Genomic DNA, 21,575 nt, shown 5'->3' with positions numbered 1-21,575 from the left:
TAATAGGAGGAGGTACAGACCTGGGAGTTTGGTTGGAATCCAGTGTGAGGAGTAGAATGCTTCTGGAGGTTCTCCAGCATCAAAGCCTGAAAGGATCAAAAACAAAATGTGACTTTTAGTTCTGCTGCATGAAAATACCAAAAGCAGACAATATTCTTCTGCTCAGCCAGTGCTATGATTTTATGGGTTATTAGGTTAAAAACAGATAACTACTCTGTCTTTTGAAGTTACTTTAAAACAGACATTCCAGCCAGGCTGACCACATCTCCTGGCACATAATATACCTACAGCCAGTCGTAGCTCCAGCACTGGCTTGGGTTTGATCAGACCCCTGCGCTCATAGCGATCCCGCTGATCTCAACAAGGGCGCTTTCTGCCATTGACTGGCTGCTTCAGTGGCAAGAATCGTCAGACCACTGAGGAGGACAGCGACTGCAGCTGCAGTTTCTACGTCACGCAAGTGTCTTATTTTAGTTTCTGATGCATATTGAAGTATCTCACAGTTTTGTTCAATACACATTCTTTTTTAGACAGTAACAGTATCTTCAATCTGTTTATTGCACATAATGGGTTTTTTTTTTATGTACTTTACAAAATTAAAGAATTTGAAGGATAATTGGCCCACTTTTGAAAGAAGGCTATTAAACAGGGGATTTTGTGCATGCCTGGGAATATCCCCTAGGATTTCGTATAACATGTAATCATGTCCTGCCTCAAACTTTAATAGACCAGCAAGAGGTCTGGTTCCACCACCAACTTGGACCTCACTCCTAATGCTGTGCAGGGCTGGATGCTGGTTATTCCTTTTGTATATGCCATAATGCTAATTGTCACCCTCCCCTAATGTAACAGCGGTATGGAATCTGCTAGTGCTCTATAAAATGTGCAGTCTGCATACATTATATATGCGAGTGAGAGGCTCCTCTTTTTACAATATCTTCAAGATTTATTCTAGTCACCAATTCCTAGCCTATTCCACCAGCACTATAGGAGTTACAAAAAGAAAAAAGCCAAGGACCAGGAGGTAATTACATAGGTTTCCTCCATAGACTAAAACAAAAAGCACACGTAAGTAGATTAATAAAGTCCATAAAACTAACATTGCATGCTTTTCATATTGCAATATAACTACACCATCTGGATTGCCTCACTGGAGCCTCTATCGACTCCCTTGCAGGTGTCAAGGAGTAATGCTCTGCATAAACTTACAGTGAATCCTAAAGCTGAATACTCCATAGCATCCGTCACTAGAGTCCCAAACTGCCTCCGGAAGCATCAGCACAAGCCCTGCGCATCAGGAGCTTCATGAAATGAGTCTCTATGGCTGAGCTGCACATAAGCCGAAGATCACCATGTGCAATACCAAGCATCTGCTGGAGCGGTGTAAAGCTCATCGCCATTGGACTCCGGAGCAGAGGAAAAGTGTTCTCTGGAGTGGTCCATCAGCGGTTTTTCAGGGATTGGGAAATATACTCTTTCAGTGCAGGGTAATATAAATGGGACAGCTAACTTTGTGGTCCCAGTTTGCAGAAGGCTCTTTCCTGTTCCAGCACGACTGTCCCAGTCCATAAAGACATGGTTTGATTAGTGTGAAGGAACTCACGTGACCTGCACAGAACCCTGACCTTAACTCCTCTGAACATGTTTGGGATGAACTGTAAAATATCGCACCACTGACAACAGTGAAAGCCCTCAGGTCCATGTATTGGAGCAAACTGAGCTGCAAGCCACATTTTTGTCAATACTAACCTACATTACTGTATATGCCACAGTATTTTATGCTCAAAGGGAAAAAACTATTCTATGGGTCTTCCCCTTTAAGTAACTCTCTGGTAGAAATAATACTCTGCAGTGCTCGTGCGACATTCCAGAATGTATTTACCCTGGGGGCGCAAAAATGGGAGTATCCCAAAAAGATCAAGAACCGGTGTATTTACTCACATACTGCCCGGCTTCATGAATGTGGGGGAGGCCTGGCTTCAAAGCACCAATTTGTGAGACTCTAGAATAAAGTTAAACTTGCTTTTATGTATTGATAAGCCATAGTTTTCTTCCCTTTCTTCTGTTTTAAAAGAACATTTTAAAGGATGAATACATCCAGAATACTTCTACTGATGATAGTGACCTAGGCAGATCAAATGTCCCAAACATAAATAACCAAAATACAGCGGTTCAAGAAAATCAAAGCAATGTTTTCTCAGGTCAAGGTAATTACAGTATTTCTAATGTGCAGTAACAGTGCTTAAACTGGAACTCCCATCACAACGTACAATGTTTTAAAAAAAAAAATTACCTTTTTTAATTTTTATTTATTTTTTTAAACTTACTTTTAAATTTAACAAGAATTCTCCTCATCTACCCCTAATCCTCTGGCCCTCTCCAACTTCTACCCTTACATTCTGGAAGCCTCCAAGAGCTTGGAACACTACAGCAGATACATCACACACACACACAACGTAGTATCAGACGCAATCTATTATATACACATGCCGTGAATGAAGTCCAATATGGCCTTATTCAAAGCAATACACACATAGGGAGTCAGACGTCAGTGGAGGATAGCGCCTGGTTTGGTCCAAAACATGGCTGGGAAAGGCGATGCTAAAGCACGGAAGATGCTTTGCACGCAGAGGAAACCAAGAAGCATTTAAAGTTTAAGGTAAGATTTCCAGTGTAAAGCCTCACCTACAACATTCCTGCTAGGGGCACATTACCAAGTACTACACAACTATAACACCAATTCGTACAAAAGCCAAGTGGCCCCTTTAAATTGTGTGGTCTTCCCCTATATGTATTTGCCTCCTTCCCTGATCCCCAGCCACTAAGTTGGTATAACCCACCTCAGCTCCAGCACCTCCTGTAAGAGGGGTGCCAATTTATGTGTATCCTCCTATGGGTTAAATAATACATATTAATATGCATTATTTGTTGACGAGGCTGCCCTGGACACTATACTTTCCTTTTGTGTCAAATTTTCACTCATTAATATTTTTTGCCTGGAACACTAAGCTATCATGTGACACAAAAGCAAACACTGATAGGCTGTTTTTGTTTGATTAAGCCATATGACAAAAAAATAAAATGCCTAAATGCTACTAGGGTTTGTGTGCAATTAATGTGGAAATACACCTTTAAGATAGGAGGCTCCTGGTGGAAGGGACAGCCTCACAACGGATGCATTTGGAATGTGTGACAAACTATAAAATGCACTATATAAAACTCAAATTCAGCTTTAGAAAATTGTAAGTTCTGGTAGTATTCCATGTGAATATTCCACTGTATGATGTCATGTGCCTGCACTGGCAAGTGACCACAACCAACTCAAAAGACATTTAGTATTGTTGCCTTTAGTGAGACAAGAAGCTGTATAATTTTATGGGCATTGTTTTCAGATACCAGCACCACCCAAAACGAAGACAAAAATGTTAATGTTATCTTTTTCCTGGTATCTGTGACACAAGCTTTACTGATTTTTAGTTCAATGAGGAGCGTTGCTTGTCCATGCGCAAGGACTGTATTGTTGGACCCTTGGAAATCTCATGTAAGGCAGAGATGGGGCTGGCTGGCGAGCGACCAGTGTCTGCGCACGCATTACCGCACAAGACCAACGTCTCCTGCAACCCAGTCAGCTGTGGCAGGGAAACGGTGCAAATGCAGAGAGGGAATGCATGGGAACAAAAATGTTAACTTAAAGGCGACACAGGCCGGGGTGTCCCTTTAAATTCTACATACATAGGTGCATCGGGTATTTATAATATACATCGGCTTCCCATCAGGGTCAGTGCCGGAGCTCCAAGTAAGCCTTCTGTTGTGATATTTCCGACTTTAAACTCTAAAACCTGCACACACACCTATCCAGCAGGGAATTTGGGAATGCACGCTCCCTCAAATTTAATCTATACCCGATAAGGGTTTGCTTATTGATTATTGCATAATACCGTTGATCTGGTTTGTTTTAACGTTTCTGAGAATTATCTCCTGTAAAGACTGGAAACCATGATTTTAAGAAAGATCATGTAGTATGTTTTGTACCAATGGCGGCTTAGTGTTACGAAGCATTCCTGGGGTCCTCATACCCAATATATCGGTTTGTCATTCCCTCGAATATATGTAGCGTATGAAGCACTGGAAATTGTTGGCATGTTGTGAATTATAACAGCACGCAGTCAATAGCAGACAAGCAGGATGTACATCGGGATAAGTTGTCTTACAACATATTGCGTATTCCTAACAAGCTGGAGCCACTGTTACTTCACAGATGAGGGAAAATGTTTATCTACCAAAATTATGTGTGGATTGGAAGTAAACACCTCATATCCATTATTGGCATTTAGATAGCTATGGAACACGGCCATTCTGCTCCATCAAAAGAGCCTTGACCATCATACCAACCGAAAGAGGTCTACCATTTAAAGTCACATCTAAAGGAAGATTCTTGAGGTCTTGAAAGCTTTCGTGATTCTATATTTTTTTCTACAGGGGTTTTCAAAAGCAACAATAACTGAATAATGCGAAGGACAATACAATACTCAAGCTTCACAGAAAATATATATATAAACCCTACCACCAGCCATGCATATCATCCTGTAAATACAGTCCAGACTTGGCTACTGCTGCTCAAGGGTCACATAATACGGATTGCCGTCAATCATACAATAAACTTTTAAACAAAACTTTGAAAACAGAAAGGCTGGCAGAGCCTTTTGGATTGCCGTCATCGTGCGTGTGTGTGTGGGGGGTTTCAACACCGTGTAGCTCACTGTCAAGTTCATACTACACAGTGCAGTAAACATAGCATGGCACAAGTCACGTGACACGAGCGGTACCTAAACTGGGCAAAGAATCGGGAACTACAGTTAAACAGTGGGGTGTACATGCTTTCTAGACTAATCTCATTGAAGAATATTAACTTTTGTCATATCGCGATAAACTCACTACAAGAAAGATGATCCCGAAGAGAACTTAAATAGCAGAATTACAGCGCTGCGGAATCTGAAGGTGCTATATAATATAAACTAATAATAATCATAAAAAGGGGATCTTAAGGTCATCTTATCAGCTTTACCTTTGTCAAGCGGTACGGAAAGCTACCAAGCCATGCCAACTGTAGCGATTACTGGAATAAAAACTGTAACAGTGCGTTTGAAAATACAAATTTAAAGCCATGTCATTCTGCATTTGCCAAGTTATTATGAAATAACGCAAAGGCTCATTAGATCCCCCGGACAACGCTCCATTGGTAACCGTGTGCACACCGAAAGCAAAACAGCTGAAATGAAAATATATAGGTTCTCAAAAAGCAATTTCTATAAGAAACTCGCTGGTGAATGTACTTTTATACAGTGTACAAACAATGTAACCCAATCGACAGCATGGGATCAAGTATGAGTCACACAGGGTTTCACCTGTTTATTGTGAGGCTTCTCCCTCATCCCCATAAAACACTAAACATGACACCCTTCTGCTTGTAGCACCGAGGGAGGGTGACCAGGGATAAGTGGAAGCAGCTTAACGCTTATAATTGCTCGTACTCGTAGGAGAGGGGGAAGGGGGCACGGGAACACAGGAATCGTATCTATATCGCAACGTATCGTCTACACTGAAGCTTCGTAAACCGATCGTACCGAATGAAACGAGTTAAGTGTACATCTGCAAGCAGCACAGTGCAAAAAACTTCCAAGTTTTCAGAGATAACCAGAAGGCCTCAAACTGCAGGCAGTCACCGGCAGCGCATCGTACTCTTAAAACGCAGTCAGGCTTATAAACCGATAACTTTTGAAAAATACACAACACGCAGGGATAATAGTTATTTTCGCTGTGTGTGTTTATTTATACACAAAATAGATTAGCTCCCACGGAGGCCCATAAACCCTAGAAGCGCGTGCGCTAACATGGGGGCGGAGCGTGCTGCTCGGAGACGCGCGCGTGCCCGTGTCACGAACGCAAAGTGGGAAAGGGCGCGAAGCCTACCTCCCCTAAGTAACTGCGCATGCTCTACGCCAAGCGTTGGCTAACCGCACACGCGCACTAATCTCCAGCGCATGCGTGGTGCCGCTCAACCGATAGGAAGAGGAGGGGGCGGCGGGAGCGCGCGGGGAGGTTGTTGTGGGGAGTGCGCGTTTCCGCGGCCTGTGCCGTTATACTGCGGCGTGGAGGTACAGGTGGTTTGCTAACTTACCCCCTTAAGTCGCTTCATGAGTGCGCTCTTTTGGCCGCTTTTAGCTAGCCCTCGCTCCTCCAGTGCCGCCCTCAAGTCTGTAACCCGAAGGCTGTCAAGCGGTCTCCCGTCCAGCGTTACGTCCTCCAGCTCCGACATGATCCGTGTCTCGAATCCCCACTAATTGGGGCAAAAGAAGGAGACACCGGCCGCGGGGCGCTAGACGACCGAACTCGGCCGATTCCGCTGCGTGACGTCAGCCTCGGGCACTTCCGCCTCTATGTTCGGATAGTGTCGGAAAACCTCTTCTTCTTCCGCCTCTTTCCTGTAACGTCACATTCGTAAACTCTAGTGAAGCCCCGCCTACCTTGAGCTTTCCGCTCTCGTCTGGTCGCGTTTTTCCGGATCACTAGAACTGTGTGCGTTTGGAGGCACCTAGTGGAGCTCTTTGGAACTGCAGTCATTTATCGAATAACCCCCAAAACCCAGGATTTTTTAAGGTAATTCAGTCACTTGCATTCATTAGCTGAGTGAGTTACAGTAAAACGCAAGGCTGCATGTTTTGCAATGTTTTTATTTGTGGAATACATCATGCAAGCAGATCTGTCTCCCACACATATTTTGTCTCAAATTCACTTTTTTCTTAAATGTCTGGTTTGCTGCAGTTGTGTTAAGTTTCATAGGTAACTTTATTACTGTAACTGAATTCCCCTTTTAATCAACCACCATTTGGAGGGGGTACTTTCCACAAAGTAATGCGTATCTTGTGATCCTGTTTTCTGTTAATTAAATAAAAACCGCTGTCATTTTTTTGGGCATTTCTGGGGAAAAACACATACCTTTTGACAGTTTTTGACTTTGCTTTGATTCTGTAGCTTAAATAATACAAATAGTTGACACTTATTGAAATTATTTTTTGCTACTGGTCTGGTCCTTTATGTTCTAGAACAGTCCATTGGCTCAGCTGAGCCAGGAATAACAGAATGGATAGAAGTATCCACCGCTGTCTACATGGCTTTTGTTTTCACATATTAAAAGAGCCTTCTGTTTGTTGCAGATGACATCGGAGGAGAATAACCCAATCTCGTATATACCTGCTCAAGAAATGCGCTGTGTTCTGCATTGGTTTTCTGACTGGTCAGAGGGACAACGCAATCGTTTTCTGGAGGATCTGCTTTGCAAAGCTGTGCCGGGGAAGCTGTGTCTTCTCCTGGAAGGGCTGGGCTCCCTGCAGCTCAATGCGCCCCCACCCAGCCTTTTCCAGTGTCAGATGAAGCTCTGGGATCAATGGTTCCAGGGTTGGGATGAGGATGAGAGGAATGAATTTTTGCACCGCCTAGAGCAACAAGATCCCGCTTTTATTGCAAAGTTCTACCATGAAGTGGCTGGAACTGCAGGCAAGGACTAAGAAAATAGCCCAGTAAGGAACATGTCAACTAGTAGTTGGGTGAAAAAAGTGGTTGTCATGAAAGATACACCAGTAAGCATCTCACCGCATACTGCTGGATGCAGTTGTTGGTTGGTTTATGTTCATATGTATATGTATATGTATTTTGTTATGGAACAACCCTTTAAAATTTAATAAAATTTTTAAAGCTTTAATAGGGTTGTCATCACAAAATCAAATTCCAAATGATACTAAAATCCCTGTACAATGCTTTTGACATCTTTAAACAGTGAGTGAATCCAGCTTGTAGTATCTAAGGATATATTACATTTATGGAAAATGTTTACCTTGCTATTTTGTCCTTAGGCCTCCGATACACTATAGAAAATGTCTTATTGACAATTATTAGTATATAAGAATATACGATAGTTGAAAAGGCAAACGGTTATCACGCTGCTCTTTCCTCTTTCACACGGCATGTGCAGCAAATCCTCCATCCTGCTGTCTATGGTAAGGGAGTGCTCCTTCTATATCTACCTCTTGGGATTGATTCCTCACTCTCATTGACTGTGTTCTGTGTCTTCTCCATGCAATGATGAGAATCAGGCATATAGAAATCAAAGCACTTAAGGAGCCCCAGATGAGGGGAGTATTTGTAACATCTGTTGGTTGGGGTGTGGGACAACCATACTCCAAAAACCTGCAGATACCAAAGGAACAAGGATCCATTATAGTGATTACACAGAACAAGAATCGATTTCTACAAGGTGGGCCGTATTTGGTTTTAAATCAAATTGATTGCAAAGAAATGTAAGATGAGTTGTGGAGTGGATGAGGTTGCACATATCTAACCTGATGAGTACTGTTGAAAATTGGGGTGAGTTATAGGTAATCTGTGTAGTGCCAGGATGGGCCAGTTTGAGGAAAGCCAAATTAAAGTCTGTCTCAGCGTCTTGTCCAGGGCAGTCACTGGACTGCCGTGCTGTTATGGTGAAAGAAAAGTCTGTATTGTTCTGTGGAATGATATGCAAGGAACATCTACAAAATAAAAAAACAAAACAGAAATAAGGCTATCTTTCCCAATTTAACAAAGTCAGTGCCTGCAGACAAAGGGGTTATTTATGGGGTGGGGGAAGAAAGCTGTTCTTGTTCAGTGTTTCAAAAGACGTATGACTTTATCATCTAATGGAATTTTACTACTAAATTCATTTAGTTGCCATGGTGATAAGATCACTTGTAATAACTTAAACCAGAACTGCATTTTAAACATAACACCCTAAGTGAGCTATTGGACCTCATTTTAACTAGAAATCGTTTAGTGTTTCATCCTACCCAGGGATTTTTTTGTTCTAGACATTTAAACTATACTCAAGTGCTCTTTTTAACATTACTGAAAAAAAGTATTCTGAATTCTAATACACAAAATACACCATCAATCCAATTTTGCTTTGAATAATAAGCCGTAAATAATAATAATAATAAAAAAGTGTTTGGTGTTTAACAAGGGGGGAACTATCAGTCAATATTTACTCCTTCCATTCATATAAATGTGTTTGCCATCCCTATATATTAAGATTCCAAATACTAAATAATACACTAATACTGTGCATCTGTGCTTGCTGTTACTGGGTGCTTCCTGGCAACCGAGGCAGTCCCGTGGAAACCAGTAGCAATGTCCCAGGTCACATGATCAGCGTTAAGTGTCATTACTCTGAATGCAAGGCGGGGAGAGAATGAGAGTTCTTTGCTTTGAAATTTGTTTTTAAGGTGGGGTAGGTTGTGGGATTATTAGGAGGGATTAGTTTTGGGTATAAAAAAAATACCCACCCTCCTCTTTTGCCTAAACAGTTTTAGAAGATAGAACAAAGGTTCTCCTGCTATTTCTCTATTTTTCATACTATATGATGGACCAAATATATAAATATGGTGTCTGATAAAAGCCCTTTTATGTTCTTTTGGGGAAAAAGTTGTTTGGGGTGAAATATGACCTCTGTCAATGGATTCAAGAGGGTTATATGATTGCATTTTTATGTTTAGACCACAACGAGATGTACTGTATATGGTAAGAAATTTTTATAGCGAGGAATATTACTGCCCTCCTTAACGTTGGTATATAAGCAGTTTTCTTATACGCTTCTGCTAGGTCTACCTTCATTGTTATAGGTGCATAGGTACAAATAAATCTATTTTATTTTCCTTACTGAAGTTGTATGTTAAGATTAGTGTGTGCTTTTCTTTTTAATGCAGTCAAGCAGCCTTTCTCTATAAAACTATAAAGCATTGTTATCTTTTTATTAAATCTTTTCATTTTCTGTGAGCCTCCCTTTTTTTCTTTCTTACTGTTTGATATATACATTGTAAGGGTCCTGAGAATACTATTTTCATGTATTGTGTGCTTTAGACTCACCTCTGCATGCCTGCATTTTGAGCGATGACTCCCAGAACCTCTTCCTGTAGAATCATTGTCTTGTCTAGGCTCCATTGTTTTCCTTTTCCAACAGTCACCTGAACCCTAACTGCAACACCTTCTTCAGTGGGAAAGATGGTGCCCTCTTTGGAGACCATAGTGGAGACTGGTGTGGAGCTAACTGTTGACGTTGTTAAATGATCAAATTCCATGCAGAGTCGTCCAGATGGGCACAGTATCAAGCCATCAAAGCCTGCCACCTGTGGGGGGAATAATAAACGATGTCATATGATTCCTCAGTTTAGTGTTTTTCAGTTCCAATAATACCATAGGTACTTCTGTGAAAATGAGACCCTGTTCAGTGAAGAAAAAGGTGCGTTAATTAACAGGCATGCCATCTGTACCACTAATATAACCTAGATTCCAAAGCAGGTTAAAATAGTGAATAGTAATTCGTGCTTTGAGCTCTCCTATGTAATTTACCTGTATCCATGCTCCGGGTGGGCAGTCTGTCCACTCTGATCCCTGAACTTTGACCTGGAAACTATTTGGAGCCAGACAACGATGTAGATAACAGTGACCTTTCACCTTGTTCTGGAGTTGGACCTGAAACCATAAGCCAAATGCCTGCTAAGCATTTATAGGTGCCATTGTGTTGCTCTAAGTAACTGTTGCAATCCTTTGTCATATTATTCTAACAGGATAATACAACAAACAATAGTTTTAGTCAACTCACCTCTTTCGTTAGGTTTGAGAAGAAGCAACGGCTCTGGTGGCCATATATCTCCCCTGGTTCCTCATTTTCTTGTTTTATCCAGCACTCACCCTATAATAGTTGTTAATATCAAAATAGTATATTTGGATTATTACATTGTGGTGTAACAATGTCTAATTACTACCTAAATCTTAAAATAACTTTTAAGATTTAAATGGATAATTTAAGGACTGCAGTGAAAAATAGTTAATGTATATAATAATGCAAAGTAAAGAATGTTTGATTTCCACATAAATGCTTACCCCACTTGGGAGTGGTTTGTAGATCCGGCAACCGTCTAGAAATGAATCAGTGGAGCAGATGCCTTTGTCCAAATGTAGGTGATGGCAGCCAATATCACTGAGATGTTACAAAAAATGTTAAAATTGCCTTGCAGAATTACAATATTGCCCAGTATGTCAGCACATACCTTCCTGTGCAGAAGAATCCAGTAGACGTGTCATTGCATGTAGAGGGGAGACCAAAGTATAGCCCAGCCCCTGCAAATGAGAAAATCATTTCAATTTCATTTTAATTAGGGGGAAGTTGCGGTTCTGTTGAATTCTCTTCATTCAGTAAAGGAAAAAAATATTTGATCCCCTGGTGATTTTGTACGTTTGCCCACTGACAAAGATATGATCGGGCTATAATTTTTAATGGTAGGTTTATTTGAACAGTGAGAGACAGAATAACAACAAAAAATCCAAAATAACACATTTCAAATAAATTATAAATTGATTTGCATTTTACAAAAAATGCACATGGGGAGGTCTATAACTCTGTAAGATTCTTTAAGCTCATAAGGATCCTCTTACCTTTGCCCCACAAAAGTTGATCATTGGTGTTTGTACTGACTTCATACCATCCCATGTCTTTGAAGGCAGCCAGTGTGATGATGTCTAGGTGTGTGAGGTGAGGGGGGCTTAGAGAAGCTGTGAGGATAGACCCTTGCAGGAGCCGTGATTCCCAGTGTGAGGAGGCAGATAAAGGAAAGTCCTGCAAGATTAAATTGATGTTAGCAATCATACCCTAGTAGCATATTTTAATATTATACCAAGGAGCACAGAGCAACATAGTAAATTCATGTAACAGCCGTTACCTTGTATTCCCAAAGCCTGTTTTTTATGCTTATATATGTTGCTCAATACATTTATGTATACCTTCAAGAATTCCCCAAGTAAGATTTACACACCACCCCTTATTGACTGATACAAATACATCATTAATAACCTTATTCTCAAGTGGGGCACCCACAGGTCCAGCTCCTAGGTGTTCTCCCATTTTCTGCATAACTGTTGGAGTGTAGATGCGATGGTGACCATACTCGTCTGTATTTGCAACTCTAGACCGAAATGAGCAGGTGTCTCCTGTGTTGGGGAGGGGGTAGAGAGAAGACAGGCAATGGGTCAAACTTTTGGATTATGAGTGCAATAATAAGATGCTAATGACAGGGCAGGAGAGGTCTCAGGGAGGGTCTACCAAAGGTAGGGAAGGTGGATTTTGCAACAGCAGTCTTACCTGTTTCATAAAGGCTGCAGTCAATCCAATGAGCAAAAAGACTTCTAGAGAATCCAAGAGCATGGAGTAGCTCATGTAGGGACACCTATTATTAAATAAAGATACTGACATACTAGATGATGGTGCACTTAACCACTAGGCTGTAATAGAGGAAAGATGACTAAGAGATCTCACCTGTACAACGAGACTGTGCTGATACTCTCCCTCCTTTAGATGCTCCGGACAAAACACAATAACTCCAGCAAGTGGCCGCCCAGAATGGTCCAGCTGACAGTAGGAGGCATAAGCGACTACTGATGTCTTGAAGACAATGACATTGGCATGGTAAGTTTCCTGTGTCACACATATACAACTGCACTTGGATATTTGCACCAAAATGGTCTATTCACTAAATGGAGAGTTGTGGCTTCAAAGGGACACTACAGCCATCATATGCTCTTTAATGGCATTGACAGCTTAGTGCTCTCTTCAAATTTCCATGTTGTCCCTCTTGCAAAGACATGGAGAGATTCTGCTGAATTTTCCTGGAGTGAAACATCAGACTTTTTTACCACCATATGTGACAAACCCTGTTGCATGAGGGCCATACATGTCACATTTAGGGGTCCTAAGCACAGTCCTCTAGGGCAATCAGAGTCGGGAACACCAGCCTGGGAGCACAGGGAAGCTTCCTCTTCCCCCAACAGTCTCTCTGAGTATCCAGGGGTTTTTAATGCCCAGCACCTGTGCCTGACCCCGGCCCCATAGTAATCCCGGACCGGATCCTGCGGACTTCTTGCCTCCTGGAAAACCCGGCATGGAATTTCCACAAAATGGGGAAACGGAGCATTGGCCCACCCTGCTCTCCAATTGCTGCACCCCAGGAACCCATATTTACGATCTGGATAGCACCTGTACCCAAATGCCACACTAAGCATCTCCCTGGGGTTTACACTGTCACAGCGGGGAGACTTTGTAAAAATATCTTTGATTTAACTGTACATTATACAGGGCCAGCCAAGGGCTTATTGGGGATGGGCTTTTGTAATGTGTACTAGTGAATAAACCAAAGGTTATACAAGTACATATACAATAACAGCTCTGAGATGAATTATACACCAAATATTGTGTACTAAAGGATATTTTTGCTGTTATTTATTCAAAGTTTTTATGTTTGTATTTTTTATTTTGTTGTAAATGTATGCATTAACAAAAATGTACATCAAGAGTGTAGACAAATACTTGGTTATTCACCACTAGATGGCTGGTTACATTAAGCCCAGAGGACAAGCTCTTGTGCACAATGGATTCCTGTCTGAATGTATTTACATAAAGGAACTAAAAGAATCAAAGGAAAGGATCCAGTTATCACATAAATGTCCTTTACATTTTTACGTTAGATACCCCAGTGGATAAATGTGGAATTGCAGAAAGCTCAGAAGTGAAAGCTTCAGATAGTGACCCAGTATCTGTAACATTGGCGTTAGGGGTTACTGCCCACTTGCCTCCTTTCCAGTTCTCTGCGTCTCTTTACATCACTAAGAGAACACTGCAATTAACCATAATTAAGATAAAGCATTGACGCTGCTATAGATTTATGTCCATGCTTGAAGTAAATTAAGATTTGGTGTTTTGATGTTTTCCTGATTTGAAGCAATACATCAACAAGGCAATGAAAGAAGACGCAAAATAAAATGTAATTTTCTCTATGGTAGCTTGAGAAATGCGTTGCACAGCTAATTAAGTTGATGTAATCAAATTTAAATATGTGATTACTGGAATTCTAGCACAAACAATGACGGCAATCATCATGCAATTACTACTGTAACCTTGATATATATAAGCCTAGTATTGTAAGCTCCTTTGAGCAGGACCCTCCTCACCTGTTGTTTCTGTAGGTCATCTTGCTTATTTGAAATACTAATTGTTATGTCCTTTCTACCTTTTGTACAGCGCTCCAGAATTATATGGTGTGATATAAAACAGTAAATAATAATATTGGAAGATATAACAGAATTAAATAAAAATACATACATTTACATGCTAATTGAAAGGGGAGAATTTTGTATCTATAATTGATTCTTTAAGGACAGAGGACTCTAACTTTTGAGTGCGAGGCTTGGATTATCAGATTACAAAACATACGTTACTTTGAAAAAAATGGAGGTACAATATTATTGTGGAGAAATCAAATTTTGGAGTATATTTATATCAATGTGCTTGATGAAGCAAGAATGTGCGTATATGCACATATCCAAGATGAGAAGATAGTTCATAAGATAAGTTGGTTAAAACATGTTCATTCTTGGTCATTACAATTACCATATAATCATGTTTATGATCCTCTAAATAAGTAACTTTGGCAAAAGAGATCATGTGTATAAAATCTTATCTGCATCCCCTACTTTTCTCCACATCATGCTAGGGGACCGTACGTATAAACTCTAATTTGCCCTCCGGCCCACCCCTTTTCTCTATGTCGTACTATTCCTCTGACCTCATTTTAAAATGTGTTTATGATTCCCAAATCACTCATTCCTTTATAGGCATATAGTCTGTGTTTTAAACGATACTGAGAGGCAAAGTTGTCTCGCATATTTTATCGTAGGCATATGTCTGTGAGAATGTAGCGAAGAATAAAATTAAATATACATTAATCTCTTAAGCCATCCATGTTTAATTAATATCGTAAAATGTAATGGTTTAGATTAGCACAGACGTAGGGTAGCTCCTCAGCAGCTGTTAAACTACCGTACACCCCCCCCCCCCATAATACAATCTGCCATCCTGGGCTGCTAAAAATCAAGGGAAGTTGTACTCTGGCAACATCTGTAAAGTTACCTGGTATTGGTGAAGTGATGATAATTATACATCAGGTACAATCCCCATGTCTTACTGGGGGCTAGCAAGAAATGCTATGTATATGTCTTAGTGTGTTGTATTCCAGTATTATTTGATAATCAGAATATGTACAAATGCTGCTTTTCTGGTCACATAAATAACACATTTTCTTTAAAGTTATGCGCAGAAGCAGCAACTATTGAACATACTGTCTGTGTCTCAGAGGTACATAGCTGTGCAAAGTGTTATATATCTCTTGAATGCATCAAGAGCTCAGCTAATGTATTTGGGTCCCTAAAGGCTGTTCAGCATTTTCTACATCCGGCGTTTCTACATATACAAACTGTATTATAATATAATGTAAATGTTTTCCCCATTGCAGACGATGCTATTGCAGATGTTATTGGTTGCGTTTTTAATTTGTCAATATTAGTGCATTCTCATGAGGTTAACGGTTCCGGCTGTCCAATCAGATTAGTCCCAAAACTTCTCACTTAGTTCTCATTTGCCTTTTTTTCTGTGTACTGATTGCACTTTTCCACACTGACAAATTTCCATCTCATTGATTTTACATACCGGAACATCTTCTATAAATGGTTCTCTATAGCGTTTGTTTTTATTCTTATTCTGTGGACCACTTTACAAATACGTATTGCGCACTGGACCCTATCCCAACACAAGCTCAATAATATATTTGCCAATTGTGACAGCTTCTTTCTTACCTGTGCTGCACACCTTTCTGTTTGCGCCACCCTCACATACAGCAAGAAGTCTGTATCTGGAACACCTTCTCCATCTGATGTCACATGACTTGGCTCTTGTCCCAACTCTGCCCACACTTCAAATCCACGCAGGTGGGAATCCGGTATCTAGAAAATCATTTATAGTTAAATTGATGACAGGGGTAACCAGGGAACGGGACACATTCTGTTTACATTCAACTTACTGTGACATCAAGGCAGGTTTCTCCACGGTAAGACTTATCCAAAGACCCACACCTTGAAAAGGATTACAGAGTTAAGAGCAAAACATAACTTCATATTAACGAGTTATAAAAAGTTCTTGGATAATATCTTACTTGTTGTAGTTTGGAAGTGTGCTGTTCCGCCATATAGAATGACAAAATCTCTCAGTATCTCGGTTCAGAAGGAGCGGACCACCCACCCTCCGCACTAAAAAGGCAGACAAATCAACTATTTAAAACTGGACACTTCTGAAATCTACATCCTGCCGGAGAATCTTTGTCAAGCACAGTATGGCAGTATTTACTAATCATGCACCAACATATTTAAAGTGATTTACTGAATGCTTTTGATGTACCCCTGGGCATCTTTAATCAATGGATTATCAACCAATCTCTTACCTGACAGTATGCTGGAGACAATCTTAGTCACTTCTTTCATTGCCGCCTGAAGTTTTTTGCTCTGTGTTGGGGTGATGAGCGCACTTTCACCTGGAAGATACCAGGGGGTGATCCTAAGAGGAAGACGAGAAACCAGTGGGGCATCACGGGCATGCAGTCTGGAAACATGATGAAAGGAGGCTGGAGGAGACACCACTGTGGTCTCTCTCTGTACAGAATCATGGATGCAGATACAGGAGCAAAAACATGCGACCACAGATAAGCACAAACTGAAGAGGTAGTAGTGCATGGGAAAGGCAGCCTGAAAACAGGGTGAAAGTAGTCCAGGTGACTAAACAGTGTAAAGTCAGTTTAGGTGCCCGAGAGACAACTATACACTAGAAGTTCTGCTGTTCAAAACTGCAGAGATTAGTAGTTTGTTCAAGAGATGTCCACTCATCAGATGATTCCTCATGTCAGACATTCACTCAAACTCAATTATCAATGCACTACCTATCCAAGTACATAAAAACACTTCCAGAAACAGCTGGCTGCCACTATCTCCGATACAGAACGAAGAGACCAAGGAGACCGTTGTTAAGTTTGGTTCTGTATCCTAGGAATTTAACGACAAGATGCAGAAAGAGGGGCAGAGAGCGTGAACATGGGGTGGGGGTGCGGGCACAGAGAAGGTGAGCAGCACATGAAAGGGTAGAGAGCGTGAAAACAAAGGAGGGACAGAGAACAGAGAAGAAAGCAACAGAAAAGACTGTGAAAGGGTTATTTCAACACATACTAAAGACAAAAACACATATAGTATGTGCATCAGTCACAGTACACGAAATTCCAAGTAGAGCAAAATTAAATAAAGTTTAGTTTATATACATTAAATGCGCTGCTTCAAATGTTCGACAACATCATAAGAGTTAAGGCATCTTTTCCACTAATCTGATCTTTATGTCCTTTGTTAGAAATTTGAAGCGTATGTAAGATAGTGTGCGGGTACTTTTGTAACTACTTGTGTGAGGCTGCAAAGTAAAAAACAAACAAACAAATATTCAGTGATAATATGCACAGCACTTTTATTTAAATAATAAAAATTAAAACCTGTAGAGACAAGGAAGAGGTATATTAAATATGTAGCACATATTCTCTAATCATGAACGGATTGGGCTATCCCAAGTTGAATTAGGGAGATGACACTAAATGAGCATTTAAGCTTGAACACTCACCATGTTATTATTACTTGTATCAGATTAAAAATAAGTACCAGTATATTGGTGTCTTCTTATAGTCATCCGTGTTCCATACAACTCCACATTTCGGGAACTGATGCTTTGTCATTTAAAGCTTTACATTCTGAAGAAGACGACATAGTGGCAAGCTAACTTATTTAGTATCTGCAGCCTGTAAGGCAAAAACCTATGCTAAATCTGAGGATCCTTTTCATGGGTATTCCAGGAAGACCTTCCCAGTTCACAACTCCCTCTCTTCAAGAGAACCAGGAATCATTTTCCTCTTGATGCAGCATACATGATGTCTGGGTCTTGATGTTTATGTGGCAGAGGCTAAAGTCACTAAGAGAACCATCATTTGGTGGAGGGATCCTCTTATTTTAATGACCCTATGGATCATACTCAGAAGAAACCCTACGGAAATAATTTGCAGCTTAAACAATTAGTTTAAAGTCTTGTATCGCCTTTGCCTGTGTGGCATGTTCTGCAAAATATGGCTACAACAAACAGAGAATGACTGTATGAAGGGTTCAAGTGAGGTGTCCTGAAGAACTTGTCTCCAATGTTATCTTCTGAAGATTTTTTGGTGTGATTCCTCTACTGGACTATTTATTTAAATGACCGCATAAAAGACAAAAAGGCCATCCATTTAGACTTGAAGAAAGCAGCAAAATGTTTTTTGGGTTTTTTTGTAGAGTGGACCTCTAAATGTGAGCTGGTTGATTTATTTTAATTTTTTTACAAGGAATGCATTTTCCCTTTATAAGCCACAATTGGTCTGTAACTACCTGAATGTTAAACATGATGAACAATCTTCTTTAAAGTTAACAACAACAAAATAACTGGGATGCCAAGACTCCCTTGCTCTTCAATTTGGCATGTATGGGTTGTTGAGGTGTTGCAGATAATCTAAATGAGCCATCAACAATAAAGAAAAAATATTCTGAGCAGGGTGCATTGTTACCAGCCATGCCCCTCTTACCCTATTTGGTGTAAGATTTGTTCTCCAATTTTACATACATTGCACTCTGTTATTATTAACCTCACCTAGTGTATTCTTTCACTTAAAGCACTTTTCCACAAATGGTCAAGAATATACCAAGGTGAAAGTGTTGTAAACAAGTGTGTAAATCTGTTAATAACTATTCATTAACAAGCGAACGAATAACCATTAACAAAATACTTCATTATGTTAAACACACGTTATATATTGATGTGGCCAATAAATCGTAATATTTTAACTTATTTGGATTAATACCTTATTTTTGTTGCCTGTGTTTGAACTTCTGAACATAAATCTCACTTTTTAAGGTCATTGGCTTTCTTGCCAGGAGTATTAACTAATATTATGAAACCTCTTCAATTTGTGAGTGAGTGAATGCGCCTGTCAGATGCTGCTTGCATGATATGTAAATTTAGTTTGCATCACTGTTCCCTGAAAACAAATTAGGCGTGAATGTCCCCTCAAAAAACACAGGAAAATATTGTTTCGTCAGTTACAGTTACATCTTGTGTTTGACAGGTAATTTTTTCACATTTATCCCTGGGTTTGCGATATAATGGATGGTTTGCTATCCATTTGAATGCAGACTGCTACTTAATGAATTGAATTAATGTGCATAGCCATAACCTCCAAATAATCCAGTAGAGAGTTTGGGAAATACAAGGAAAAAAATCAAAATATTTAAAAACATTTCTGTAGCTAGCCCTGCCCTGGCCCCACATGTAGTTACCCTACCCCTTATGAAACCGTTCCACAAGAAGAGGGATAGCTTTGGTCAGCCTACGCTGAAAAGTTCCAGTTATGGGAATCCCTTGCTGTATGGGAAGAAATAGTTGTAAACTGGCTCTGGAAGAGATTTGGATGGGAAAACCGCAATGGAAGGCGAAAGAGAAAATGGGATGAAGAAATTCACGTGGGAGTAGTGGAGGACACAATGTCATGGGGCATAGAAATCACAAAGATGGCAAGGGTCGATTGACAACTTTCATTCCAGAGGGTTACCTTGCACCACTCCTAAATATATAACGTATCCCTCTTCTTAAATAGAAAAAATTAAAGGTGCTCAATGTGTGCTATAGGTCTTCAGAGTATAATGAGCACCAGTACTCTCTATCTTCATAATCTACACTAGACAAGGGAGCAAGGTTAAATATTTCTGTACAGATGGCGCCATGGATCTACTGATCCATTTTGTAGACTACCATGAATGAAGATCGCTCTTTCCCAGAGAAGATAAGGGAAGGGTGTCTCTTTTTTGAATGGGGGTCAAATATATTTTGTTATGGTCCCTACCAATGCCAAATGCTGCCATGTTTTTACTTCTGCTTGAAAAACATATTTTTCCATGGCTTAAAAGTTTCTGAAAATCTCTCATCAATTCTCATGGACCACATTGAGTGGCCTCAGGCATATAAAATAAAAGCCTAACTCTCATTGGAGCCATATGTGGCCTACACGGATCAGCCATAACATTATGACCACTGACAGATGAAGTGAATAACACTGATAATCTTGTTATTATGGCACCTGTCAGTGGAATATATTAGGCAGCAAGTGAACATTTCATCCTCAAAGTTGATATTTTATAAGCAGAAAAAAATGGCAAGCATAAGGATCCGAGCTACTTTGACAAGGGCCAAATTGTGATGGCTAGATGACTGGGTCAGAGCATCTCCAGAACTGCAGCTCTTGTGCGGTGTTTCCAGTCTGTAGTGGTCAGTACCTATCAAAAGTGGTCCAAGGAAGGAAAAGTATGGCACCGACGACAGAGTCATGGGTGGCCAAGGCTCATTGATGCACATAAGCGGCGAGGGCTGGCCATGTGGATCCAACAGACAAGCTAATGCAGCTCAGCTTGCTGAAAAAGTTAATGCTGGTTCTGATAGAAAGTTGTCAGAGCACAAAGTGCATCGCAGTTTGTTGCGTATGGGGCTGCGTAACAGACCAGTCAGGGTGCCCATGCTAACCCCTGTCCACTGCTGAAAGTGTCTACAATGGGCACGTGAGCTTAAGAACTGGAGCAAGGAGTAATGGAAGAAGGTGGCCTGGTCTGATGAATCACATTTTCGTTTACATCATGTGAATAGCTGGGTATGTGTGCGTCTCTTACCTGGAGAAGCAGATACCACAGCACACCTTCAGAGGTCATGCATCAATGGGTCAGGGCTATTTTGGCGACAAAAGAGGACCTACGCCATATTAGGTAGGTGGTCATGATGTTATGGCTGATAGCGCACACACAAATGCAAGCAGCTAATACCTTAGTTATCTCAGTTATCTTTTTTGGCACCCCTCCTTGCCATATAGCTCAGAGGAACGTCCTCTTCCCCAAAAAGCCTCCCTGATTCTATGGCCTGAAAGACTTTAAATGTCAATCTCCTGGACCTGTTACAGGCTTCATCAGGATCTTGGATTTGATCTTCAAACCCAGCGTAGATTTTCAGTCTGTTCTCCAATTACCCCACGAAAGGGAATATATATGTAAAATATATCCTATTTCAAAATACACTGATTACATAAATAGCTATCAGTAGGTCACAAAGTTATATAAAAAGTGTTTTTGAAACCTCCCCCCTAGGCACACCTCCAGCCAACCAAATCATTCGTTTCACAGACCACACAGGTACTTAAGTATCCTCCGGCCCACTCTTAAGTCCCAGGTGGAGTACACATATCTCATATTGAGAATCTTGCTTATAGCAGTGCTGGCGGATGGCAATGTATAGTAGGCATCAAATAAGTAATAACAGCCTCTGTCCTTGTAATATATGCTTTTTAATAAATAAATTATGACATTTTCATCAACAGGTCTCCAGGCAAAAAAATACTGATAGGGATATGTGGGCTATGAGTTAGATTTGTGGTGTGCAATATCACCCTCTTGACTTAACCAACCTTTCTTGACTCCAAAAAATATGGTGTGGATGACCACTTTGCCAAAAGACTTTATGT

The 21,575-nt window shown here is 40.5% G+C and overlaps 2 protein-coding genes across 2 annotated transcripts; one reads left to right on the top strand and one right to left on the bottom strand.

The window, feature by feature from the left end:
* Positions 1-7,214: 7,214 nt before the first annotated feature.
* On the top strand, positions 7,215-7,565 carry LOC149300466 (uncharacterized protein C14orf119 homolog). Its single transcript, XM_089484985.1, has one exon. The coding sequence runs from the start codon at positions 7,215-7,217 to the stop codon at positions 7,563-7,565; it is 351 nt and encodes a 116-aa protein (XP_089341111.1).
* Positions 7,566-8,012: 447 nt separating this feature from the next.
* CIROP (ciliated left-right organizer metallopeptidase) lies at positions 8,013-20,821 on the bottom strand. Its single transcript, XM_089484983.1, has 9 exons — positions 20,817-20,821; positions 15,990-16,041; positions 15,766-15,912; positions 12,398-12,556; positions 12,224-12,308; positions 11,924-12,072; positions 9,952-10,211; positions 8,397-8,582; positions 8,013-8,244 (listed from the first exon to the last, which is right to left on the bottom strand). Exons 1-9 carry the CDS (start codon positions 20,819-20,821, stop codon positions 8,013-8,015), a joined length of 1,275 nt encoding a protein of 424 aa, XP_089341109.1.
* Positions 20,822-21,575: the final 754 nt, after the last annotated feature.

The sequence above is a fragment of the Sceloporus occidentalis genome, unplaced genomic scaffold, assembly GCF_023333645.1.
Source record: "Sceloporus occidentalis isolate IW3139 unplaced genomic scaffold, rSceOcc1.0.p SCAF_24, whole genome shotgun sequence".
NCBI lineage: Eukaryota > Metazoa > Chordata > Lepidosauria > Squamata > Phrynosomatidae > Sceloporus > Sceloporus occidentalis.
The sequence above is the reverse complement of the archived record's forward strand: the minus strand, read 5'-3'. Positions and strand labels throughout refer to the sequence as shown.

Coding starts and splice junctions, on each gene's coding strand:
- CIROP (XM_089484983.1), bottom strand. Junction 12,557..15,765: donor CAGAAAGGTGTGCAGCACAG/GTAAGAAAGAAG, acceptor TGTGTGACACAG/GAAACTTACCATGCCAATGT. Junction 8,583..9,951: donor CAAAATGCAGGCATGCAGAG/GTGAGTCTAAAG, acceptor TTTATTTTGTAG/ATGTTCCTTGCATATCATTC.
- LOC149300466 (XM_089484985.1), top strand. CDS start 7,215: ATGACATCGGAGGAGAATAACCCAATCTCGTATATACCTGCTCAAGAA.